General features: G+C 45.9%; 1 protein-coding gene across 1 annotated transcript in view; it reads right to left on the bottom strand.

The window, feature by feature from the left end:
* Positions 1–27,805, bottom strand: part of Gna12 (G protein subunit alpha 12) — a 75,627-nt gene extending 47,822 nt beyond the window's left edge. Inside the window, exon 1 of the mRNA XM_021186761.2 lies at positions 27,473–27,805. Within this exon, the coding sequence (XP_021042420.1) occupies positions 27,473–27,766 (294 nt within the window). The 5' untranslated portion in view covers positions 27,767–27,805. The remainder of the gene's footprint in view (positions 1–27,472) is intronic.
* Positions 27,806–27,991: the final 186 nt, after the last annotated feature.

The following is a 27,991-nucleotide window of genomic DNA, read 5'->3' on the forward strand; positions in this document are numbered from 1 at the left end:
AGACTGTATCCCTGGGCCAAGGGCAGCAGCTATAGGAAGAATAACTTCTGTATGAAGCTAACAACATGGTATCTAACTGAGTCAAGACAAGTCAGGTGTGCACTGAACCCTTTTTACCCCAGAGCAACCATGAGAAAGCAGTAATCATATCCCAGCTCACAGGTAAGGAGACTGGCTCACAAACTGAAAACCAGGTGCCTTCCAGCGAGGACACCACACACTGGGCCCCTAAATGGAGCTCCTTCCTCTTCCAGGTGGCCATCCATTCTGCTTACTCTTCCTGTACCCTGTACCCACCTGCTGCTTTGGGGCAAGGGCCCACTCAGCCTGCAGCATGAGAATTACAGGTTGTACCCTTTGTCTCTTCCAATTGCAACAGCGATGTCCCGCCACCCTTGCTTTTATTTGTGTGTATGTCTACATATAGCTGGTGTGCTCACACGTGTGTCTTTGGAGGCCAGGGGCTGACCTCAGGTGCTGAAACTCAGAAGTCATCTTTCTTGGTTTTTGGTTGTTTTCTTTTGTTTTGAAACAGGGTCTCTCAATAGAACCTAGGGCTCACCAACTAGGCTAGGTTGGCTGATAAGTGAGCCTTGAGATCTATCTCTGCCTCCCAGTCCTGGGATTGTAGTCAGACAGCACCTCACCTGTTCTTAAGGGTGCTGGGACCAGAACTCAGGTCCTCATGTTGGCATGAGTAAGCACTTTACTGATTGGACTGTCTCCTTAGTTCTTTCCACTGTAATTAACTGTTTATGCAACCTAGGCGATGAAGTTCAGGGAGCACCTCTGGTTCTTAATTTTCTTGAGACTTGCTAGACAGCCCAGGCTAGCCTGAAACTATGCAGGCCAGGCTGGCCTTAAACTCCTGGGTCCTCCTGTCTCAGCCTCCTGGATGGTGGGATTACAGCTATTTATACCATGATAAATGGAGACTGTTTACCATATCCTTCTCCTGGTCCCCATGTCTACTGGCTTCTGTGTTCTGCCAATTCTCATTTGCCTTGCCTGTCTACAGTCCCCAGGTATGATACTTCCTGAGTATCATGTCCTGTCCCCTCAGACATCTGCTACTTTGTTTCTTTCACAAATCTTTTCTAAGCATCCCTGAGCCAGGAAGCTCCCCACAAATCAGCAACTGTTTCTTCCCTCAATCTGCTTTATTCTTCTTCATCTCTCATCACTGGCATCATACCTCTTTCTTTCTCCTTAAAAAAATTACTCATTTTAGTGTATGGGTATTTTGCATATGTATGTATGTATGTATGTATGTATGTATGTATGTATGTATGTGTGTATGCATCAGGCATTTGTCTGGTACCCACAGAGGCCACGCATTGGATCCCTTGAACTGGAGTTACAAACAGTTGTGAGCTGCTTTCTAGGTCCTGGGAATTGAATTGAGGTTCTCTGGAAGAACAGTCAGTGCTCTTAACTGCAGAGCAATCTTTTCAGCCCACTTTATGGTTTTTGTTTGTTTTGAGAGGTGATATCAGTATGTAGCATAAATCTGTCCCAAAGCTTGCAATCCTCCTGCCTCAAACATCTGGATTCTGGAACTACAAGTACATGCTACCATGCCTGGATCATGTATTTCTTAATTTACTTATCCCTAGTCTGTCCAACCCCAAGAATGTAAATTTCATGGCTGCAAGGGCTATCTATTTGACTACTGCTGTCCTCCCAATGATGAGTTTAGCCCTTAGCACTCGGGAGTTTCTGGGATGAATGAATGCATGCATGGATGAGACACTTATCCCAGGACACAGAGATGGAGCTGCTGAGGAATCCAGTCTAAGCAGTGTGCTTTCAGTTCCAGGAGGTGAAGAAGTATCATGGAAGACATTTCCAAGTGAGTAAGTGGAAGACACATCTAAAATAAGAACGATGATGTCTTCGCTGTCAGCCGTGAGTGATGTGCTCTTGGAATGTTTCGTCCCTTTCTGCCTCCCTTCCTGGGTCTCTCCCACTTGCAAATCTCTCTTCTCAGTTTTATTTTTATGTCTCTGCGAGGGCACTGCACACTAATCACTAGATTAAAAGGCACTAGAACACTGTGAAATTACTGTTAACATTTCAAATGGCACTAACAGTACAGTACATTAAAATCAGTTTACTGAATGGACAGTGACTACGGAATGGCTGATAGGCACATCAGGGCTTGGAAGTTTCTGGGGAATTAAGAAGACTAATTAGACACAGAGCAAAGCCTTCTGCACACCAAAGGCAACAGTGAGCTGGGCGAAGACACTTTACAGTATGGGAGAACATCTTTGATAGCTAGATAACTAACAGCATTAATATCTAGATTATATAAAGAACAAGTAAAAACCAAATCAAATGTCCCCCCAAACAAATAACCTGTTAGTAAATGAGCAAGTAAGATGGACAGACAGTCCCTGAGACATGGAGTACAAATGGCAAATAAACTTGAGAAAATGTTCGGCACTCTCAGCTGTCAAGGGAGGGTTAAAATGACACAGAGATTCCATCTCACCCCAGCCAGAACGGCTACTATGAAAACAAGTGCTGGTGAAGAGGGGCCCTCATACACTGTTGGTGGAAATGTAAGCAGGTACTGTCACCATGGAAATAAAACCTGGATCCACCCATCAGTCCTGCTGGTCTACCACAAGGACTGCACTGTTTCCAATAGTGAGGTTACAGACCTTGCCAGGTGCTAGTGTAGGACTTGGGTATCTGTGTGCATGCACAAGCATGTGGACCTGTACACACATGCATACATACCACATACATATATACCAACACCATACCCTATGTCCACTGCCTAAAGAATGGTTCAATAACATGTTTATCAGACAGAATACTACTCAGCCATCCACGGAAACAGCCTTCCACTTGGAAACATAACTCTAAGAGTTATAACTTAAATCTGAGGTGCTCCTGCAGAGACCAGGCACCACCAGACCTGGCTATTGTTTAAAGTGGAAAAACAAATCCTAGCTGGTTATAGTGGCTCATGCCAGTAATCCCACTACTAGAAAGGCTAAGGCAAAAATCAAAATTACAAGACTGAGGCCAACTAGAGCTATAATAGCCAGAGAAAAAGAAAAAAAAAATGTCTGGAGTTGTAACTAACTTGGGGTAGAAGCATTTGCCTAACCCATTGCAAGGTCCTGGGTTCAATTCTCAATACTTCAAAAGGGAAAATCAAGTCTTCTGGTGAGGTGACGCAGAGCCTGCCAGCTGCAGGCTTCCTGGTCCTATGTTAATCTGCACAGTACAATCTGTGGGTCAGGCAGCAAACTGTGGTCTCTGCCTTGCCACGTCATAAAGATGACACAGATGTCACCTTCTAATTTACACAGACAATGCTCTATAGGAGCCATTCCCACTCTGTTAAGATACCAAGCAAAAGAGGTCAATCAAGAATTTTCCTGATGAACCTATTCTCGGTTTATGAAATCCCGAAGCAGCATGGACTACACCAGTTCTATGAAGGCCACTGACAAGTGGAGACCTCAACAGTGGGGACCTACTGCTTCCTGCTATGAGGTGTTCATCTTGGCATCGTGTAGGAAGCCTGCATTCCCTTCAGTAGTAACTACAGTCCCCAGGGGATGTCAAAGTAACTACATCCTTGTATCACCAGCTCCAGAGCATGAATACAGAACTGCGTTTACCATCTGCTCACAAGACTGATGAATCCTACCGATGACTCTATATAAGGAAAGAAGCCTTGCAAATCCCCACTAACTCCCTGGGTGGCCTCAGGCAAAACAATCCACCCTGAGCCAGGCTCCCAAAGGACAATGGAAACCTCTAATTCTACATTCTGAGCTCTCTGCTTCACTGTCCCCTCCACTTTAGAAGACTTACACTCTAGAACCCATGAGCTATTTCCCTTCCTCAGTAGGTCTGGCAGCCACGGGCAAGCTGTCAGGATACATGATGCCATACTACGTTCTTGCTCACAGGACCTCAATCTTCTTGTTACTGAAACTTGGTAAACATCTTGTCTGTTGACAAGATCAGCAATACTGAAATCTGGGTTTCAAGTTCTCTCAGACTTTCTTTGCTCGAAAAGAATTTATTTATATAGCCAACAAACATTTGAGTACCTACTGTGTGTCAGCAGTGTGCCAGGCCTTGAGAGACAGGGGAATCAAACCAGGTCCCTGCAGGCTGCCTAGGATATTCTGGGATCTACTACTTGGAACTATTTACATCATATGTACATAAACAACTGCAATTCATACAGACACTGACTTTCTTGATAAAGTGAGTCCGAAAGTCTGAGAATCACTATTTCCAACCACCATCTCCTAACTTTTGGCTGGGATGGCAGATACACAGCTCAGTGGCAAGTGCTTTGTTAGAATATACATGGCCCTGGATCCCATGTTGGAAAAAGAAAACAAAACCTTCAGAATAAACCTGGTCACCCTGGAGCTACTGCCAGAAGGAATTCCTTCAGATGCATCTTTGAAGGTTTTTCTTTTTTTCTTCTCCCAGGTTTGCTTGCTCCGGTAAGTCGCACACTCTCCCTTTCTTTCTCCCTCTACATGAGTCTGTGTGTCTGAGATAAGGTGCTGTGACTCTGACTATCCTCTCGTCCCACCTCCCGAGTGCTAGGATTACAGGTGTACACCAGCACACAGAGCAGTCTCTTCCGAATACAAAGATTTATTGTTGGCACCAGGATCTGCAGACTGTCTAATAACCAGGGGATGTGGCATGTTCCTTCCCTATCTCATACGCTATGAGAAATGAAGAGAGAGACAAATGAAACCAACATTCTTAGGTCTCAGGTCTAAGACAGTCAGTGACAATCCCTAGAGCACCACCTAAAGATGCCCCATGGACTTGTTACTGAGATCCTTTGCCACTCTCAGTGACCTTGAATTTGCTGGAATTCAACATGGTCTAAGAGATTAGAGACAGAAAGTTCTTTAGGACATCCCCCATGCCTTTGATGACAGTGGTTCTGATGGCCAGCATTCTGGGGGTTATGTAACATAGAGGTTGCACCGGAGACATTTCCTGCAGCCTTTGATCATGGGGCCTTCTGCACACTTCAGGTGCAGCATAAAGGTGGCCAGACCCTCAGAACATTCCTCTACACGTCACATAATGCACAGGCAAGCCCAAGAGACCAGTTTCCTAACTGCAGAGATAAGAGGGAACTATTTCTAGACTGAGGAACGGCAGCAATATGAGGCAAAAGTGGCTTCTGGCATTCTAGCTTCCACAGTAATACTTATTTTTGATTACGTGTATGTAGGTGTGCATGTGCACGTGAGTGCACACGTCCGAGGATACCCTCAGAGATCTTGAAGCTATTATTCCAGATATGAGTGCTGGGAACTGAACTGGGGTCCTCTGAAAGACCAGCAAGCTCTTAACTACTGAGCCATCTCTCCAGCCCCAAATTCAGAACTTTGGGATGGCATCAGGGAAGAGTCCCTAGGGCAGGTAAAAGGCAGAAAGCTAAATGTGGGCTGTCTAAAGAATCAGATGGTTGCCCCTTATGCTCACAGCCATCCTAATAATAAACTTCCGCAGATGTAGAAAAACGAGGCTGTCTTGAAGCAGGCATGACGAATAGACTTAAAGCAATTCACTCAACAAGCACTTAGGAAGGATCTGTCACTCCCGGGGACAGGGAAACCATCCCTGGACATGAAAGGATCCTGTATTCTAGTTGGTTGGACAAACAAAATCAACAAAATGAAATTTAAAAGACATGTTGCAGACATAACAAAGTAAAGCCATATACTCTGAGCTACTAAATGTGCCAGGTGTGGTCACACACGTGTAACCCCAGGACTTTGGAGTATGAAGCAAGGGATTGTGGGTTCCAGACCAACCTGACTATACAGTGAGTTTCACAGGGCTTGAGGTACAGAGTGAAACCTTGTCTCAACAACAAAAAAATCTATAAAATACAATGCAAATAAGTGACCCAATGGAATAAAAGACATGGGGTAAAGTCACATATACAAGGAGCAAAACAGTTTAATTTATGTTTGAAGCTTGTGTAGTATATTCTAGAAAAGAGAAATAAAAGATACATTTTTATTAGTTGATTATTTTGATGAATGCCAACATATCAACCATTATTTTAAAGAGATTCATTCTATTTTTAAATTTATGTGTATATATGAGTCTCTATTTGGCAGCTATGAGCTGCCCAATCTGGGTGATAGGAACCAAATCCTGGTTCTCTACAAGAGCATCAAGCACTATTAACGATTAAGCCATTTCTCCAGCCCCCACCATTTTTAAATTCAAAATGTAGAGTTTTAAAAAGGAGCTCATGAAGCTAAGGAGATGGTTCAGAGGGTAAGATCCTCAGCACAAACATGAGGATCTGAGTTCGAATCCCCAGCATGGCCCCAGCACTGTGTGGAGGATTACTGGGACTTGCCAGCTGCCATGTTAGTTTGAGGTTCAGTAAGAAACCCTGCCTCAAGAGGCAGGTGGATTTCTGAGTTCAAGGCCAGCCTGGTCTACAAAGTGAGTTCTGGGACAGCCAGGGCTACACAGAGAAACCCTGTCTCGAAATAACAAAACAAAACAACCCCCCTGCCTCAAAGGAATAAGGTGAAGAGATAAAGCAGGACGCCTGATATCTTCTATATACAACACATATAAGCTCACCCCACACAAGCATCCAACATACCTATAACACCCCACACAAATAAATACACACCCACTCAGTCCCCTCCCCCCACACACCATACAGCTTGTTCTTTTCCCAGTATGTTTAACTGGCACAATGACATTTCCACATTTCAGAACACTACCCTTTGTCCTAATGCTTTGGAAATATTTCCAGACTCCAGGCCCTGATACCTATCCCCATTCCCGTTGTCATACCTCCACCGGAAGCCTCTCTCCAGGGTGAGCTGTCAGAACAAGCTTCAAGTGGCACTCCTCTGCTGAGACCAGGTCCTCAATGACCCACAAGGCCCAAAGAGGTTACAGTTATCTGTGCTCACACCCTAAGCTGACCATACTGCCTCACATGTCTTTCCACGGTGTCCCAGGCCTGCATTGGCAGCAAGTTCCCTGCCCTCAGCTGCTCAGCTGTCTCACAGCAGCAGCATCTCCATCTTCACACTACCTAGCTTGGCTCTTATCCCCTTTGCCCAGGGCACTTCCCTGCCTCTGCCTACTCTTTGAGACAGGGCCTGACTATAGCTCAGGTTGCCTGTGCCTGGAACTTGTACGCTTCCTGCATCAGCCACCTGAGTTCAGGGATACAGGTACAGCCATTCTGACTGGCTTGGTTCTCACCCACCCGCTGATGTGTCCTGAGTACCTAGACACACAAAGTGGTCAGCAAATACCTGCTGATTAAATAGTCTGGGAACAGGGAGGTGGCTTCTATTATGTTGTCATTTCTTCTTGTCATTTAGTTAGTTTGCTGCAGGTTTTTAAAGTCCTGAGTATAATTGTGCAAAGGGAACCGAGTGGCATAAATACCAGCTGTGAGTTTCAAGAACTTCAGACTCCCAGACCCTGTTCCTGTATGTGAACAAGATTGTCCAGAGACTATAGCACAGCAGCAAAAGATCCTTCAAGCAACACTGCCTTTGAAGGGAAGGAGGCTCCATCCCCTCTGACAAGGGCCTGGCTGAGGACAGAGGCCTAGATGATTGGGCCTAGAACCTGCCCTGGGTGATACACGAATCTTCATGACCATCTCTGATCACCATGCTGCCCTTAGAAGATAGCTTATAGCAGTCTATATTTTCCCTCTGGTCCCCACGAGAAAGCAAAGAACACATACAGACTGGTGAATTTGGAGAGGGAGGCCTGGGAACCACAACAAACAATACCGGAAGAAGGAGTCCCTTTCTTTTCCCTCTGATCCCTTGCCAGCATTCCCCACTGCTACCCAGCAGCCAGAGTAGGAAAACTAGCTCTCATCAACCAGGTCAGCCGTGGCCAGGGCACTGGCAGAGGGTGAAGGGAACAAGAGAGAGGCAGTAAGAAGGCTCTATGCATCCCAGCCAAGCAGTGTATTGAGAAGAACTACTCCCTAGAAGGGTAGTTTCTCTTGATTTGATGATGCTTAGATGTGGAAAAGTCATGGGAACAAGACAACACATAGGAGGGGCCTAGCAATGAAGTGCCTTGTATTGATGGCCTCGGTGGCCACTTCTGCCTTACAAGTGACTGGTGCAGGGCTGGGAAGCTGGCTCACTGAGAAAAGGGCTTTTACTGAAAACACAGGGCCTGCATTTGACCCCCAAGAACACATGTGAAAACTAAAGAAAAGCTGTGCTCTGCGTGCCTGAAATTCCAGCGCTGGGGATGCCGAGGAGGAGATCCCAGGGGCTCAGTGGCCAGCCAGTGTACCCAAGGTGACCAGCAAGAGTAGAGAGAGACTTGTGGTGAATAGCACCTAATGGCACCTCCGGCCACTATATACACGTGTGCAACCCTGCCCCTCTAACTCCAGAGGCTGCCAAAGGAGAAGCATGGGTTCCAAACCAAACTGAGCTACAATAAGAGATGCTATCGCAAAAATTATTAAATAAATAAATGAATGAAAGAAAGAAAAAGAAAATCAGTCAGGTGGGGAAGACTAAGGCCCACTGTAATGTCTTCAGCTGGACCCAGCTTTGTGAAGACCCTCTGAGAAGACTTGTGAGGGCAGGTGTGCAGAAAATACCAGGGAGGAATTCACAGAGGACAACCACCCTCCAGACGCTGGGAGTGGAGAAGGGAATGTAAACAGCTTTTAGGGAATTCCGATTCCCAACATTTTCTTCAAAGTAATGACAATGTAACACTTTAAATCACTGCATACTTCTAATTCTTTGATATATGACTGTCCCAAACTGCAATAGGTCCCTCCCTCCCTCCTTCCATATGTACATAAGAGTCATTAGGAAAACAGGATGAGTCACCAGCCAGGTCTTAGGAAATAAAAAGCAGCAAATGATAAGAAGTCAAAAAACCGAGTCTAGGCATGGACTTAGCTCAGTGGTAGTGCCCCTGACTAGCATGTGGGAGGCTCTAGGTTCAATCCCCAGGCCCAACAAAAAGAACCAACTAAACAATAAAAAGTTCTTAAAGGCAGAACACAGCAAATAAGCAAATGGAAAGACCTCAATACCACAAGGGAAATGCAAATCAAACCCATAATGGCTACACTAAGGAAACAGGCAATAGTGAGTGTTGGCCAGGGCCTGGAGAACAGTGGGGCCTCACAGGACTGGAGCACACATGAAGTGAGGAGTCACTTTAACGTGCTTTGGGAAGCAGCCTAGCAGCTCAGAATGTCAGCCACGGGGTTACCACCTGTTCAGACAATCCCAGTCTTAGGTATGAGCCCCCCAAACCCAGACCCAGACAGAGGAGCTGGTGGGGCCTTGAGCACACTGACAGTGGTCTCAAAGTGAGCTGTGGGGGTCTCCTACCTCCCACTCCTTACCTGACAGGTTGACTCACTGAGGCCTACAGGCAATGTGGCCAACCAGCCATGAACTGAGACTCCCAAAGCTCTGGGCCAAATTTAACTATATCTTTTGCAAGTTTATTTACTTAAGATATTTTTATAGCAACGAAAAGCTAACATCATATACATCCAGTAAATAAAGATCTGTTTACACAAGGCATATATCCACACATTAAAGTTCAGAGAAGCCTTGTCTGTGCCAATCGAAAGGTGGGAACAACCCCAAATGCCTGTCAACTGATTGATACACACAATGGGATATTATTCGGCCGTGAGAAGAATGAAGTACTGTGCTGCCTCATGCATATAATCCCAGCACTGACAGCAACAACCCCCAAACAAACAAAACCCTGAACCCCACAGCAAAAGAGCTAGCACTATACACCTATTAGCACACCTAAATCCAAAGCACTGACCATGCCAAATATTAGCACAAACGAGGACCAACAGGCACTTGTCAGTCCCTGCTGCTGGGAGTGCAAACCACTCAAGACCAAAACGGACTCCACTCTGGTGTGCACTATAAAAACCTTCATTCAAGTGTTTGTAGCAGTTTGGGTCTTAACTGCCCAGATTTGGGGAATCTCAAGATTTTTTTTTTTTTTAACAAGCAAGCCACATAAAAAATTCACAGAGAACCTCAGCTCCACACTGCCAAGTGAGACAAGCTAAATCTACAGAGGCCTTCACTCATATGTAAGCCATTCTAGAGAAGGTGAGGAGACAATGAGACCGCTGGCCAGCAGCTGGGGGAGGGAGGAAGTAGGACAGAGGGGACTTTGCCAGTGAATCTTTACTCTGTGATACATTTGCCAAAACTCACAGAACCACATGACACAGAGAGTGGACCCTAATGTAAACTGTGGACTTCGGTTCCTAAGGGTACCTCAGTACTGGCCCATCTCGTATAACAAACACATGGGTCACGGGAGAAACTGGGGGAGGATGGGAACTCGGGCAAGTCACCAAGAATTAAAACAAGTTTCCAATTAAAAAGAAAATGCTGAAGATGCTGTGGTCTGCTTGGCAAATATTTACACATTCTGAAAATAGTCAAGATGACAAAAATTCTAACCCAGGATTCTAACCAGAAATTAAGTTAAAACACCTACAGTTTGAAAAATCAAAGTTTCTGGGCAACTGCAGAGGAGCCAACAGGAGCAAAGGCTTCAGAAGTTAGGGGAAGGCTATCTTCCTAGGGACTCACATGGGAGTTCCTAAAATAACACTTAGTGTGGAAAATATATTTTAGAACTAATATGTCCACAATTATATCACAGAAATAAACATGTATGCATTTCAAAAACAGGATTCTAGTCCTTATTCTATTGTGCTTATATCTGAGTGTTGGGGTGTATGTGTATGACAAGGTGAGCATGTGCGTGCTAGTGTAACTTACACGTGGGCACTAAGAGAGATGGTGTGTGCTAGTGTGAGGTGAGTGTGAACTGATCTGCCAGTGAGAAAGTGGGTATGAGCAAAGGCAGTAGTGTGAGAAGGTAAGTTTGACAGAGGTGTGAGCATTTACTCTCCCACACCAGGCTTGGGGTGGTATGTTCATGGCTAGCAATTCCCACACCAGCCTTCCACTTCTACTAGACAAGCTCACGGTGTTGTAGCCACCTTTTCAACACCCCACCAGGCAGTCATGTTCCACCAAGGGCTAGTGGCTCTGTTTTCCTATCAGAAACATGAAATATAACCACTGCCTTGCCTCTCTCCAGTAATCATGGGCTGCCACCCCTGTTAAGGGATCTATGTGAAAGGAGGGTTGAAAACTGTACAGCCAAACATCTTCATAGTGCCAAGGCCAGCGTGGCCTGCGACACTGCTGCAGGTGGCTTTGTGGTTCAGTATGCCTGAGTGCCTGTGACTCTTCCAGATTCCCAGCACCCACATAAGACAACTCAAGACTACTTGTAACTCTAGTTACAGGGATCCAACATCCCCTTTTTTGCCTCTGCAAGCACCCACATGCATGTGGTATACACTCACACACAAAAATACACATCGGGCGTGGTGGCGCACGCCTTTAATCCCAGCACTTGGGAGGCAAAGGCAGGCGGATTTCTGAGTTCCAGGCCAGCCTGGTCTACAAAGTGAGTTCCAGGACAGCCAGGGCTACACAGAGAAACCCTGTCTCGAAAAACAAATAAAACAAAACAAACAAACAAAAAAAACCCAAACCAACCAACCAGTAATTGATAAAATGATCCCCAGGGCTGAAGAGATGGCTCAGTAGGTAAAAGTACTTGCTGTGCAAGTCTGATGACCCGAGTTCAAATCTGCAGAACTCACATACTGGGCATGTTTCTGAATCCCAGAACTCTGCTACTAGGAAGCCCCTCGGTCAGCAAGCCTGGGCTGTGCTGCATTTTGTTTAGGCTCTGCCAGGTGTGCCTGAGGCTGCTTCCCCCCCCCCCCCTCTCTCTTTGCTCCCTTCTCTTCTCGATCCTGCCCCTTACCCTCGTTCCCCTCTGTCCCCATTCCTCCCCCACCCCTGCCCCATGTGCTCATGGCCAGTCTCTAGTCCTCTACTCTTCTGTGCCTTCCCCCTCTCCCTCTCCCTGCGCCTTTCAACTCCCCTCCCATGCCCTGAATAACCTCTATTCTATATCAGCATGTGGTTGGTCCTTCAGGGGGAGGGATGCCTCAGCATGGGCCAGCAGAGGCACTCCCTTCCCCACACCATACTGCACCTCCACCAATCAGACTTCTTCCTCTCTGTCTTTTTTTTTTTTCCCCTTCGAGACAGGGTGTCTCTGTGTAGCCCTGGCTGTCCTGGAACTCACTCTGTAGACCAGGCTGGCCTGGAACTCAGAAATCTGTCTGCCTCTGCCTCCCAAGTGCTGGGATTAAAGAGCTCCTCTATCTTTTTATAAAACACAACAGGGTACTTGTCAGCAAACAACAAGACCCTGTTCTATAAAAAGATGGAAATCAGGGACCAACATATGACCCCACATGCATGTACACATATGCTCATACTTGCATATGAATGTACACACACACAGATTAAAGAATCCAAATAATCTTGCTCTTGAAGATCTCAGTTCAGCAGGTGGTCCAAGGAACAGCATTCTCTCTGCTCAGATAGACGCTTCTTTTATAGGTATGCCCACGCTGCCATGGCCTGTCCACCATGACAACAAGAAGACAGAGGGCCATGAGAAGAGGCCAGCAGAGGCATGGCAGGAGGAAGAGGTAGTCTTAGAACATGCCAGTGTACACTCCCTCTGGGGTATAATGGGAAGGAAAGTCACAAGCTTCTCTGCGCAAGGATGCTGGTCTGTTCCACAGGGAACACTGCCGCCACCCGTTAATTTATTCCTCAGTTGTGACTATTTGCTGCTTCCTGTTGCTCTCGGTTAGCTCTCCCAGCTGTTATCTGCAGTTCTAGCTCTTCCCTTTAGCGCAGCAATCTCCCTGTTATCTTGGGCCATTGTTTTATCCTATCTAGACCCTTATGCTTGAGCTCTCTCACAATAAACAGCACCCTGAGCAATCCGTTATTCCAGTTTGCCCTTTCCCCCCTCAGACTCGGTTTTCAGTCTTTTGCCTTTTCTATTTCCCTCTTTTAGGCTTTTGACTTTGGCACCTGAAAAGTCTGCCCGTCTGTCTGTCTGCCTTGGCCATTTGCAGTAGTGGCAGTGTTTGGTTCGTAGTTAGATATTAAGGGACTTGCCGACTCAGCATCCCCAGATGATTACTTTTAATGAGACACTTGCTCTAACTAGTTGCTGACAGTCCAGGTATGTTTGCTTAAAAAGCGTCTCAATACTTTCCAGTCCACTAAATGTGGACTGATAAGGAGGTAAATGACCAGGTCTCCACTTCTCCATTCTGACCAAGCTCCCAGGGAGTTTCTCTGCCTAGACGCTCCACACCACTGTTAACAGTTTTCCTCTGGGCCTCTCCACTCCCCGTTTTTTGTTTTGTTTTGAGCAGATATTCACTATGTGGGTTCTGGACTTGAACTCCCAGAGTCAGCCTCTGCCTCCCAGTGCTAGGATTAAGGGTCTGGAGCAGCCCAGGCTGGCCTCAAATTCAGTATGTAGCTGAAGATAATCTTGAATTTCTCCTGTTTCCACTTCACAAGTGCTAGAATTACAATTGGCGCTAACACCCCAGACTTAACATTAATAGAGTTTTCCACCGTTCTCCCCTCCTCCCAAGGAAAAGCATGATTTTCTTTGAAAAGACTATGTGGCCACGAAAAATATATAGTCACCGGCTATCTATGTGAGGCAAGATTTGCAGACAGAAATCTGAGTGCAAAGTGAAAATAGTATTACAACAGAGAAAAGCTCATCTTTTGCGTATGTTCCTGAGTACCGAGGGGAGGGCACGTGTGCGCATGTGAGGTCAGAGGACAGCCTCAGATACTGTTTTGCAGGTGCTCCGCGCCCCCCCCCCCGTCTTTTTGAGATCGAGTTTTATCAAGTAGGCTCAACAAGAGAGTCAGAGAGCCCTAGGAATCTTGGTTTTGCTTCCCCGTGCTGGGATCACAGACATGCACTGTCACACAGGGATTTTTTTTAACATGGGTTCTAGGGTTCAAACTATGGTCTTCCAGAATTTTCCTAAGTCATCTCTCCAGCCCTGTTTTGTGTGCCTGTGTGCCCTCCCTCCCTCCCTCCCCTCCCCTCTCTCTGTAGGCCAGATTGACTTTGATTTTGTGACTCTCCTGCCTCAGCCTCCTGAGTGCTAGGGTTATAGGTGTGAAAGAAGGGAAAGAAGCTGGAAAGGAGTGAGTAACATTGTTTCTGGGTTAACCTACCTTTCTCTCAGAGCTCTTCTCTTGGTGCTTGGTGGCTGTGCAGGTGTGTGCCCACCTTAATCCTAGCCCTGATGAAAATTTCTTTCCCATAGGCCCTAGCACAGTGCAGGACTAGTCAACCAAATCGCATCAGAAGCCCATTAGAAGAATGGAGTGGCCTCAAGCCAGGCAAGGTCTCCTGGCTTGCATCCTCCTAGCCTCTTGATATCCTGCCTCCTGCTTTGTCCTTCCTTTGTCTTTCTAGTTCCAGAGATAAGCCACCTAAAAGATAAGGCCAACGGCCAGGGCCAGATTCGGGGCATGGTTCGGACTGGCTCTGAGAGATGGAGCAGGTCTTCCTGCATACTTGGAAGACACCTGACCCCTCTACTGCCCAAACAGACCCTGATGACTAGTTCATCCCTAGCAGACACAGTCGTGACAATTCCCATTAATCTGCTCTCTGCACCTGCATACTCCTCCACCCACAAATTTGCTCAACTAGGTTTCAGTAGCTGCTAGGTATCCTCTGTCACCCTCAAGAGCACAGGCTAGCACCAGTAATGGCCATTACCACTGCCTCGGCTGCAGCAGTCTGACACTACAGGGTCAGTGGTGCCCGGATGAGGTGCTGAGACTGATGCCAGAGTCCAGGGAAAGCTGCCAGCCACACAGACATTATCCAACCAGAACATTTGTTAACTCCTGACTGCTCCTCGAAAGCCCTCCACAGAGGAAGGACTATGCGCCACTGCCATATGGATGGTGTGTTTCCAAAGTTCAAGTCTGAGATTAGCTCAAGGAACCCATCCAGGAGCAGCTACTGCAAAAGATATACTAATGAAGAGTGAAAAAAATGTGTCAGTGCACCAGGACAGAGTTAAATACTTATTTGGACACAGACACTGTCCTATGAATGGTGCTAGAAATCAAATGCAGAGCACACCAAGCCCAGATTTTCTACTGAACCACATTCTCTCCCCCAAAACAGATGCCTTATTTAATTTAATTTTCTGTGTATGTGTGCTTCAGTGCATGTATGCACACCACATACATGTAAGTGTTTCCAGAGACCTGAAAAGAGTATCAAGCGCCCTCCATGTAGGTGCTGGGAACTAAACACAGGTCCTCTTCAAGAGCAGCACATGCTCTTCCCACTGAGCCATCTCTCCAGCCCAAGATAGACTTAACTGGCAAATGAAGCACACAGAGAGACCCAGGCCAGCTATAATTATTCCTGCTGTTTACTCTACAATTGGGTCAGGTGACTCTGAATAACAGCATTGACAGCCCACTGCAGCTGTTTTGATTTTTGTTTTCAAACCTTGATTTTATTTATTGTGCATGTGCATAAACATGCACATACACTTGGTATGTATATGCAGGCACATGAGTGCTACAGTGCACATGTGGAGGTCAGAGAACAACTCTATGAAGATGGTTTTCTATGTCAGTCTTTACATGGGTTCTGGAGATCCACTTCAGGCTGTGAAGCCTCTTGGTTTCCTTAGAGAGGGTTTCCCTGTTGTCCTTACTGCACAGATCAAGGTGGCTGCAAGCTTGCAGCGACTCTTCTGCTTCTGCCTCCCAAGAGGTGAGCTCAGATAGGCACCACCTCAGCCTCACAGGCTCCGACCCTTTTGTCTAGATGCAGATACAATTGGCCTATCGTTAGGAATAATGCTACCCTTTAGGTAGTGAGAGAAGCACCAGGCCCATTACACAAGCTCCTTTGACAATCACCCTGTAATTACAGCTCTTAATAAATTTTCTATTTTCATCTATGAGTGATGGGCTCCATGGCTCATTCTTGACTTTGCCATTAAGAAAAAAATTGCTCTATGAGTTGACCCTGAACATGTGCCAGCACCAGTGCAGGCCTGTCCCAAATGGCACCTGACATGATGAAGGTCAAGTGCTGTTCCTCTCACACAAGTAAATGGGAACCTGTGAGGGAAAGACCTCTCATTTGGAGCTCTGAATCCCTATTGGTAGCCACAAAGAACTTGCTGGCCTCCCGCCCCCACTAATGGAAAAGATGCGTTTGTTTTTGGGCGTTTCAAAAGAACCAACCATATGTGTCCAAGTGTAAGAGAAAAATCTGCTTACTCAGTGCAATCTGCCAACAAGGCAGTAAACCCACTGTGCTCCAGACCCAGGAAGCGGACTGCCTGCTCAGCGCCCTGCCGGCCCACCCACTGCGGGAGGCATTGAACCCCAAGCAGGGCTTCTGAGCTCAAGAAACACTGACTATCAGAGGCCAGTTTCAACCTGATTGAAAACAAAAATGGATAACGGAGACATCTCCAGAGTCTCAGACTCCCTGGCCTCAGGATCTAAATAACAAAACCCAAGTAATTCTTTTGGGTTGCGGGTGCGTGCATGTGTGCATATGTGTGTCCTGGTGCACTTGCCTGCATGTACGTATGTTCAGGCGAAGGGCAGACATTGGCTGTCTTCTATTGTTCTCCACCTAGGTTTTGGAGACAGGGTCTCCTTGTTGAACATGGAACTGTGCTGGCAACACTGGCTGTCCAGCAAGTCCCTAGTACCTCCACCAGTGCTGCGGGCATAGGTGCACATTGCTGTGCCCAGCTTTTTAGATGGGAGCTAAGCAATCAATCACTTTAAACTTGAGTTATGCTTCTATTCTTAAAATCCCCATTATCTTTTCAGTTTACAATAAAAGTTTTTAATTTGTAGTTCATGGATACCCTTGAAACTACATGCTTTGTGTATGGACTTTCCATTATGACTGTAGTCTGTACAGCAAACCACCACATTTAAAGTACTCCTTTAAATTATAGAGCCCAGCTCAAACCTGTGCCGACTGTCTCCATAGCCCTACCCATTCTACCTGCCCAAATGGTCCCTGCTGTGTGTCTCCCTTCTCTGACTGCTGGAATCTTCCAGAGTCTTCAAAGGCTTCCTGGACATGGCCTCTCTGCCTCTGCCAGGGTTAATTTTCCCTTCTCCCATTGAGTCACCTCTCCGCCTCCACAGTGGCGTTTAGTGTGGTATACAATCATACTCTACTTACTTGTGTAATATCTCTGCAAGCACAACAGATGCCCAAGGCTAGGAATAATTGGTCTTCATGAAGTGCCCCTCCTCCACAAGCACCCAGTACAGTGCTTTGAACATTCTGAACCTAAACAAATTGTTTTAAAAATTAATTTTATTTATGTGTGCTACATGTGTGCAGTTACCCAAGGAGGCCAAAAGAAGTGGATCACTTTAGCTGGAGTTATAGATGGCCTTGAGCCACTAGAAGTGGGTGCAGGGAATTTAATTTCTGTCCCTCGGAGGAGTGGGAAGTATTTTTAACTGCTGAGCCATCTCTTCAGCCCTGAACATTCTGAATTTAATTATTTTGCTTCAGCATCAACATGCCCCCCCCACTCAAATAATACAATTTCACCAGAAGTTTCTAAAGCAATACATACACAGGTCTCAGCTGAAGCAGTTAAATGAGACACTGATACAATCATGTAGATGATATAACAAAGACCTTCCAAACAGATTATTGGCTTCTAAATGTATGTGAAGTACAATAATTAACAATTGTTTTAACACTGAACATTTTGAAAGATGGAAACACTGTCCGATGACTTCAAGCTAGGCTTCAGTGTGGAGGCCATTCTATTACCAAAGGCAGTCTTACATGATTTCCGAAATACCAAATACATGAGCTGCAAGGGAGCCCTGCCTAGGAATCAAGAGAGTAGCATCTTCAAGATCAAAGAACGGACCAGGCAGTCTTACTGGGATTATTTATGATAAATCAAAGCAACAAGTAGGCCCAAATATTTAGCTCAGCAGAATGAGAGGAAAGCTAATTTTCCCTACATTCCTGCCCCAAGGAACCGGGAAACAGGCATGTTCCAAGTGGCCTAGCAGAGAGATGTGGCAGGGCCATGGAGGGCTCTAATCTCCCATCCTCTGCCTGGCAGGGATGTTTCCATTTGTCCACTGGGTAGAGTCAGGGCTCTCATAGAGGACCAAGGATGCAGGAAGTGGGGGCTGGGCTGGTGTTGCTCTGTTACCCAGACCCAGGGGCTAAAGTTTCAGCCTCATTTGACAAGGAAAAGACTCAGAGGTCAAGAACAAAAGTGCAGCTGGAACAACAGCTGAGTGTTGCGGGCGCTGTCTGGCTAGAGGGTGGCGTTCAGCTCAACCCCAAGTCCAGGAAAACATGGAACAAGACCGAACAACACAAAGAACTGGGCAGCTCTATCAACAGCGTTTCACAAGTATTTGACATAACAGTGCTGTATCTCCTTCCTCCATCCCCATCCCTTGAACCCACACCTCAAAAAGTCTGGCAAAAGACATAAATGTCCAGACTTAGGAAGATGTGCCAATTAGGATAAGCACAGAGAAATCTATGTTGAGCTAAATCACATTAAATTTCTGGATACTAAAGCCAAAGGAAAATCCCCTAAAAGCAGCTGGAGAAAAACAAAGCAGTGAAGAGGACACCAGCCCCGCGACCAAGACCAAGGGTGGGAGGCAGAAGGCAGCATGGTTCCTAAGTGTCCCACTCCATAGAGAACCTCTCTGGGTTCCATCACCAGAATGACATAAACTGGGTGGGGCAGTGCATGCTTGTAATCTCAATACCAGGGCGATCGATGAAGGCAGGAAGATGCGAATTCAAGGTTATCCTTTGTTACATAACAAGTTTAAGGCTAGACCAGGCTATAGGAGATGCTGTCTCAAGGCATATAAAAGTCAGTGCTAAATATGAATTCTAAAGCTAGTGAGGGCAGAGTCTTTAGGAATGAAGGGCAATAGGGCTCAGTTGGTAGAGTACTTTGAATGAATGAAGCCCTGGGATTGACCCTCAGAACTACATAAACTGGGTGTGGTAATACAAGCCTGTAATCCCAGTGCTTGGGAGGCTGAGGAAGGAGGGATCAGAAGTTAAGAGACTGGTCTGTGCTACATATCAAGTTAAGAGACTGGTCTGTGCTACATATGGAGGCCCCTTTAAGACCTCAGTTCAGTTCCTGGATTTCATGTAGAAGAGAACAAACTCTTCTACAAACTGTTCTTTGACCTTCACCTATCCCTGTGTCATGATGTACATGTGTGCGCACACACACACACACACACACACACATACACGCACACGCGCGCACACACACACACACACACACGCGCGCACACACACATCCCAGACATACCATGAGTAGATGAAAAGTGAAAAGATGTAGAGAGTAGATACAATGAAATCAGCTATAGAAAGAGGTGGACAATGGCCAATAAAGAAGGTACCAGGGCAAGGAGACTAGCCAGATACCACACTGCCCGTGACATGACTTACACATCCTGACTTCATGCAAAGGCCACATACATTCAGTAGAAACATGCTTTAAATTGTCAATGTTTATGCACCACCAAACAGAACCTCAAAATGCACAAAGCAAATGGACAAAGCAACAGCCAAGACAGATCCGTTGGGGACGTAAACACCCACTGTTAGCAACTGATAAAAGCACAGGACAGCTCAGTAAGGACACTGCACTCATCACTGCCAACCAACATCAGCTGATGTGCAGAACACCCCAGCAAACAGCAGGCTACGCAAGTTCTCAAGTGCCTACAGAATATTCACACAGGACCACAGAGCATAGGCTAAGGAGACTGTGATTTGGGGTGCAAGAACAGCTTCAAGAAACAGAAACAAAGAGGAACCACATAGAGTGTGTTCTCCAATCACAATGGACACACTTAGTACTCAACAACAGACAGACAACAGTCAGAAAGTGCATCACACATATAAATTATCGGTTAAAGATGGTCAAAAAATACAATAAAGTGAACACAAGACAGAATAAAAACAGAAGAGATTTCAAGATGTGTGGCTATAGCCAAAGGCAGCACTGAAGGTGGTTTAAAGCACCTGAAACAGAAAGAGATGCTAGGGCAGTGAGATGGCTCAGTGGTAATGTGCTTGACTCAGAAGCCTGACAACCTGAAAGCCAAGTTCAAGCCTCTGAACCCATCTACAAAGCCAGATGCAGACTCGGTGGTGTGCATGTGGACCCAGAATCCCAGGTCTCCTAAGGGTGAGATGGAGCCGGAGACAGCAGGAAGAGAGTTCAGAGCAAGGCAGAAACAAGAAAGACTCTGTTTCAACAAGGTGAAGAAGAATCCCAGTGCTTGGAAGGTAGAGGCAGGAGGACTACAAGCTCCAGGCCAGCCTCTCTGGTTTGAGGCCAGTCTGGTTCCAGGCTATCTGCAAGCAACAAAAAGGGAAGGAGCCAAGCATGGTGGCTTATAGCTTTAATTATAGCTCTTGGGAGACTTTCTCTCTCTCAACCAGGAGCAAGGGAGAACAAAATAAATCCACAATAAACAGAAGAAAAAAAAATATAGTGAAAGAGCAGAATTAACCCTGGGGTGCTGGCTTACATTTATCTTAGTACTCAGGAAACTAAGGCTGAGAATTACCACATGTTAGTTCAAGGTCAGCCTGGGCTACACAAAGAGGACCACCCTCCTTTTCTCAAAAATAAGCAAATAAACAGAAATAAATGAAACTTAAAAACTGGGACACCATAAGAAGGAAAATCAATGAGATGAAAAGTTTATCAATTTGCTTAGGGAAAAAATTAGTAATAAAACTAGTAACCCTATAGGAAGAGTAGAAAAAAAATGGAGATCTGGGAGTGAGGCATAGCAGTGAGCATTTGTCCAGAATGTGTAGCACCTCTGGGCTCCATCTCCTAAACCACTAAAGAAAAAAAAGTGTGTATGTGGTGTTAAAAAAAAAAAATCAGTCAGTTGGGGAGATGGTTCAGTTGGTAGAATGCGTACATGAAAACATCGAGACATGAGTTCAATGCCCAGAACTGGCATAAAAAAGTTGGACAGGGTAGTGGTCTACTTGTAAGCCCACCTGGGGAGGGAGGAGACAGTCCCTGGGGCTCCTTAGCTAGCCATTCTAGCTTAATCAGTAAGCTTCAAGCAAGCGATGACACCCAAGGCTGACCTCTGGCCTCCACAAGAACAAAGGCACAGTCACACATACACAAAGACAAACGAAATCAGTCAACAGAAGACACTGTCAGCAACAGTAAAGATACAAATGTCATCCGAATTCTCAGCACCCTCACTTAACACAGCACTGAAAGTTGCAGCCATTGCAATAGGCAAAGAAAAAGAAATGAAAGACATTCTATTCTCTTTTCCTTCAGACGTACTCCCAGGACTCAGGCTCTAGCTGCATATGTAGCAGAGGATGGCCTAGTCAGTCGGTCATCAATGGAAGGAGAGGCCCTTGGTCCTGTGAAGGTTCTATGCCCCAATATGCCAGGACCAGGAAGTGGAAGTGGGTGGGTTGGGGAGCAGGGGGAGGGGAGGAGGGGATAGGGGATTTTCGGAGGGGAAACTAGGAAAAGGAGTAACATTTGAAATGTAAATGAAGAAAATATCTTAAAAAAAAAAAAAAAGTACTCCCATTTAAAAAAAATTTTAAATCTATTCCTTGAGTGGTTTCTGCATGAATACAATGCAATAGGAGACAGCCACTCTCTCCTCTCTTCTCCCCGCCCTCCCCTCTCCATGCTCTCTCTCTCACCAGACACCCCCCCCCCCCAGATACTCTGCTGCCACATGTGCATAGGCACGCTCACAGGAAGGAGGAATTGAAACAATCTCTACTTGCAGATAACACAACAGTCTGTGTAGAAAACGTGGAGTGGTTTACCAGAAAGCTCTTTTACAACTACTCTGCTCAGCAAAGTCACAGCACAGGACCCAAGCACAGCCACCAGATACACTGCTCTCCTTAGCAGTAAATGTGGGCATGAAGCAAAGCACAGGGTCATTTACAACCGCCGTAAGGAAAACTCTGCTCTGAGGCATAAACTTCATAAAACATGTTTAGGCTCCATAGGAAGTGGAACTGGCTGGTGGAAAAAAAATCCGACTGAAATGAAGGTACTCTTGTTCAGGGATTAGAAAACTCAACACAGGCGTGAGGTCAGTTCTTTCCAAGTTGATCTTCTGGTTTGAAGCCAATTGCAAACTCTCAACAAGGTGATTATAGACACAGGTCATCTGAAAAATTTACACAGGGACTGAAAGGGTGTTCAGAGAATAAGAGCATGGACTGCTCTTGCAGAGGACCTTAGGCTCCCAGACCCACGTCGGATGGCTCACAACTGCAGTTAACTTCAGCTCCAGGAGGCCCAACTTCCTCTTCTGGTTTCCAAGGATACCCACGACCAGGCATGAGGATACACATGAGTTTTTATAACGTTATAAGGAAAAAAGACACATGCCCCAGAATAGCTAAAGCCTGGCAAAAGATAATGCAGAAATATTGAAGCTCACACACAGAGATACAGTAACCAACACATATGATGGATGCTAGCATGTGGACAGGCATACAGACTACTGGAACAGACTAGAAAACTCAGACGTACATATGCAGACCAACTGATAACCCTTCTTATAAAGACATAAAAACAGTTTAATGGGAAAATAACAAATAGTTCTGGAGCAACTGGATAGTCACAGATGGAGAAAAATGAACTTCCATCTGTACTACATACTTAAATGTAAGATGTAAAAATATAAAACTTAGAGAAAATTTTTTAGATCTAGGGCCAAGCAAAAAGTTCTTAAGACCTGATAGCAAATAGATAGAATGATCCATAAACATGAATACGGTGGACTTTACTGAAATTAAAATGTTTACTTTGCAAAAGACCCAGTGTAGAAAATGGAAGGACAGACTACATGTGTAATCCTCATGTGGGAAAAAGAACCATATATAAAGAGTTCCTCAAACTCAACAACAAAGCACAAGGAATCTAATTAGAAGAGGAACAAAAATAAAGAAACTTTTCCCCAACGAAAAGCAAAAATAAGATTTTCAGCATCATTAGCAGCAGGGAAATGGAAATTATCATTGCAAAAAGACACAACATATACCTCTAAGAACAGCTGAAGGAAGACAGTGACTAACGCCTAATGCCATCAGGGATGCAGAGAGACTGAGAAGGGATATACAAGCTCCTTTGGGAAACAGCTAGGCAGCTTCTTATCAGAACGAACACACCACTACAGTTTGACCTGGTTACTACACTGTTGAATATTCATCCCAGACACATGAAAACATAGACATGGACAAAAAAAATGTAGATTGAATATGGTAGTCCACGCTTGTCATCCCAGCACTTGGAAGGGAGAATCAGGAAGATCAGTTCAATGCCAGCCTCAGCAACATGCTAAGTTTGAGACTAGCCTGGGCTACATGAGACTGTGTCATGACTAACCAATCGACCAACCAACCTAAAGGCATGCACACGAATGTTTTCAGAAGACCTAGGTGTAGTGATCAGAAGGTGGGAAGAGTCCAGACGCCCCTCACCAGGTGGATCATTACTCAGCAATAAGGCTGGAATTACTGCCATGTGCAGATGCTTGCATAGAGATTGCCACAGAAATGTTCTGGTAAAAGTCAACTCCAAAAGCTCACACTGCGCAAATTCCATTTATAGAATATTATGTGTGGTGTGTAGTGCACACACATGAGTGTGTGGGTGTGCACACAGAGGCTAGAACAGGACATCAGGTGTCTTCCTCTATCACTTTCTGCTGGATTGCCGTAAGAAAGAGTCTCCAGTATACTGGAAGCTCATTCCTGCCAGTCTGACTATCAAGCAAGCCACATCTCTTTCTGATGCCTCAATACTGGGGTTTAAGAGCCCTACCCAGCTTTTTACATGGGTGTTCAGGATCTGAATTCAGGACCCCTGCTTGCAAAACAAGTGCCCTTACCCACTGAACCAATATTCTTGAGCTGACAAAATGACAGAATTGGGTGAACTGAGTGATAATGCCAGGATGGAGAGAGGAGTGGGAGGGGTTTAACGTTGAAAAATTAAACTCTAATTAGTTACAGCAGATAAAACCCGCTCAATAATGAGTAAAATAGTCGGGAAGAAAAGATGGTGTGGAAGTAGAAGGGGGATTTGTTAGAAGAAGGGGCTCAGTGGGACTAGGAGGGGAATGGAAGAAAGTGATAGGGTCTAAAAATAACCAAAAGACATCTTATACATGTATGAAATTGTAAAGGACTACAAATTTTAAATTACTACTAAAAAAAAAAAATCCAGTTTAAAAAAAGGCATTGTATAAAACCAAACAAGCAGACTCCTTATTAACAAGTCTTGCTTCTGTTGCTAAGGAAGTCAGTAAAAGATTGTTTGGTCCATGGCTTTCCCTGCTGTTAGGTCTGAGGAGGGGAGTAAGGGACAGGAACATCCAGCTTAGAACCCTCCTCGCTAATCCCCGGCCTGCCAGGTCCACTGGGGCGCAGTCAGCAGAGGTGAGCAGCGGCCTGTTTCCTGCCATCCACTGATCCACTCTCAGGCTCTGCCTGCCTCCCCACGAGTCCTGCTGGCATTGAGAACATCCAGAGAACACGAGGGACAACCAGATAGCTAAGGGACAGTGTAAGAACACAATCAACAAGAGCCAGGCAACATGGCACCACCAGAGCCCCGCTACCCTGCTGCAGCAAGCCCTGGATACCCTAACATAGCCAAAGTACAAGATGACCTTAAATCCAATCTTAGAAAGATGATAGAGGCCTATAGAGAGGAGATAAATAAATCCCTTAAGGAGAATACAATCAAACTGGTGAAGGAAATGAATAAAACTGTCCAAGACCTGAAAATGGAACTAGAAGCAATAAAGAAAACACAAACTGAGGGAGTCCTGGAGATGGAAGGACTCCGGAAGAGGTTTTGTGTCAAAAAAAAAAAAAAAAAGTAAGCTAAATCTAAAAAGTTCATGACACAAAACACCCAAGAAATCTGGGACAGGATGAAAAGACCAAATTTAAGAATAATAGGAATAGAAGGAGAAGATTTCCAGCTACAAGACCCAGAAAATATTTTCAACAAAATCATAGAGGAAGCCAGTAAAAGGGGATGCTGTTGAGCACAGGAAGGAGACTGACTTCTCTAAAATGTATTTAACAGAGGAAAGTAGACTATGTTCCTAAATATTTTTTCTGCCTCCCAAGCTGAAAGAAACTGAGCCCTCCAAGCCTACCTGGTTCAGGGATTCAGAAAAGCAGCAAAAATAAAACCAGGCTCCTTAAAGGAGATGCTGGAAAACAGGCCTTGAGTGACAATCAAGTTTTAGAAAATCCTTGAAGATGCCGGGAATTCTGAACAATATACCCATTCCTTTAAAGTTTGCCTTAACGTTTTTGAAGCACTTGGCCAGAACCCCTTGCTTCCCTGAGGCTCTCTCTGAAAGGTGAAAAGCGTGTCTTTTCCTTCATAAGATTTTCTCTCCATCTTGAACCCAGAGGAGCTACTTGTATTAAAATGAAACATTTAGTAACAAACATGTTGAGTGTGGGAGTGTTGGCCCGGAAGTCTGGCTCGCAGGATCCCAGCCCAACCGCCCTACACCAAGGTTTCTCAAGGCCAAACTGAAAGACGTGTCCCAGATGGGCTTCCGCGTCCCCTTGCTAACTTAAAAAACCAAGGCCCTGTAAAAATCTAGTTTCGAGGGTAGCTTTTCTGATAAGACAAACCTCTCTACCTGCCTGAAACCGCATTCCTCAGACCTGTCCCCCCCACCCCACCCCCCAAAAAAACAGGGGCTTGGAAAGAATCAAGAAGAAAAAGAGAGATGAGAAACTTCACGAGGAAGCTAATCTAGGTGCAGAATAGACTCTGTGTCTAGACTTTTGCTACATCTTATTCCAGCCTTGAGACAGGCTCTCACATAGTCTGGGCTAGCCTCAAACCTTCTGTGCAGCTAAGTCTTGAACTTAAATCCTCCTGCCTCTACCTCCATAGTGCTCAAATTGCAGGAGAATGCTACCTTGACTAGTTTATCCGGCACTCAACCCACAGAGCTACAGGCCCAGTTCTCCACAACTTTCTTTTTGACCCTTCTGCAAAGACTCTGACACTGATCCTAGACTCTGTCAACATGACTGTTTCTTTCACATATACGGCACGTAATATAAAGGGCACAGGGGACAGGACCTTGAGTTTATTACCACATGAGGATTATTGCATCTGGTTCAAACAGACAAAACAACTATGCAACAATGAAGGACATGTGGACCCTGAATGACATGAGTAGGCTTCTGGAAGGTTTTTTTGTTTTTGTGTTTTGCAGTGTGGAGGTTGGACGTCATGGCCTTGTACTTGCTAGACTGGTGCTTTCCCACTGAACCATGTCCCCAGTTTGATTTTTTTTTTTCTTCCTTTTTTTAGTTCCATAAGGGTCCTGTGCATATGTTTTTAAAGCAGGCTTAGTGTCACATACGAAGATGTTTTCTAATACAACTAAATATCTTGAATTAACTTGGAGACTGGGGTTGGGGCGAGGCTGGGGGTACAGGTAGGGAGTGGTTAGGGGTGAACAAGATTGGCACAAAATTGGCCCTTGTCAAAAAAATCTGGGTAGTGGGTGTCTAACATCTCCCTTAACTTGGTGTATATGTTAAATCACCATACTAAACAGTTTAGAGAACAAAGTATGGGTGGCACATGCCTGTAACCCTACCACTGGGGAGCCGGCTCAGAAGGATAAGGAGCTTCAGGTCATCCTTGGCTACATGGCAAGGCTAGCCTGGGCTTCATGACTCCCTATCTCAAAAATACAAACAAACACTGGCAACTTAGTCTAGTTAGTAACGTCCTCCCTAGCACGCATAAAGTTCTGGATTCAATCCCAGCACTACACGAACAAAGTATGGTGACACAGCGCCCTCCTCCTCTGTAATTCCAGGATTTGAGTAGTTGAGGAGAGAAAGGATCAGGAGTTCAAGGTCATCCTTAGCTACAGAGTGAGTTCAAGGCCAGCCTGGGATATATGAGATAATGTGTCGAAAAAAAAAAAAAAAGGAATAAAATGATCAATTCTCACTTACAAATAAAAAACGAAGACTGATGTCCTCCAACCTACACTATAAACTTTGCATGCTGGAGGGAGAGGGAGAGTTGGCGACCCTCAATCCACAGTGTCCTGCCCTAACACCCTATTTGTAACCCAAGTCTCTGAGAGTGGTCCAGATTGCGTTCCCACGGTCCCCAAGCGTCCAGGGCTCTGCAAACCTCTCGGGCCCCTGGGAGGTCACGGGAGTAACCCCAACTGGCACGGCTTGAAGTCCCTATCGGAGGGGAGGGGCGCCGGGTGGCAGGGTCGCGGGTCCGTGGAGGACAAAGGGGGCGGGGCCCGCGCTCCACCTGGACCAGGTGTGTGTGGGCGGGGCCGCGCGTCACCTTAAGGATGTTGTCGAAGATGGTGTCGCGGAACTCCAGCAGCGCCTTCTGGTCGAACTCCCGGCCGTGGATGATGCGCATCTGCTTGAGGAAGGTGGACTTGCCGCTCTCGCCGGCGCCCAGCAGCAGGATCTTGACCAGCCGCCGCACCGCGCAGGCCAGCAGCGCGTCCATGTCGCGGCTGCGCCGTCGGGCCTCGCGTTCCGCGTCGCGCGCCGCGCCCGCCCTGCGCTCGCGGGCTCCGGCCTCGGCCGGCAGCAAGCAGCGGCTGAAGGTCCGCACCACCCCGGACATGGCCGCCCTCAGGCCGCGGCCGCGCCCCGCTGGGGCCCGCAAGCCATCCAGGTGTCTTCTATTATTGCTCTTTAAGCTAATCTTTGAGACAGGGTCTTTCACTGAATTTGGAATTTGCCTTCTNNCTAGCTAGCCAGAAAGCTCTGAAGATTTCTCCCATCTCCTCTTACCATTGATGCTAAAGTCATAGATCCATATGTATGCCAGCTTTTTTGTGTGGGTGCT

The sequence above is a fragment of the Mus pahari genome, chromosome 23 (assembly GCF_900095145.1).
Source record: "Mus pahari chromosome 23, PAHARI_EIJ_v1.1, whole genome shotgun sequence".
In the NCBI taxonomy this organism is placed as follows: Eukaryota; Metazoa; Chordata; class Mammalia; order Rodentia; family Muridae; genus Mus; species Mus pahari.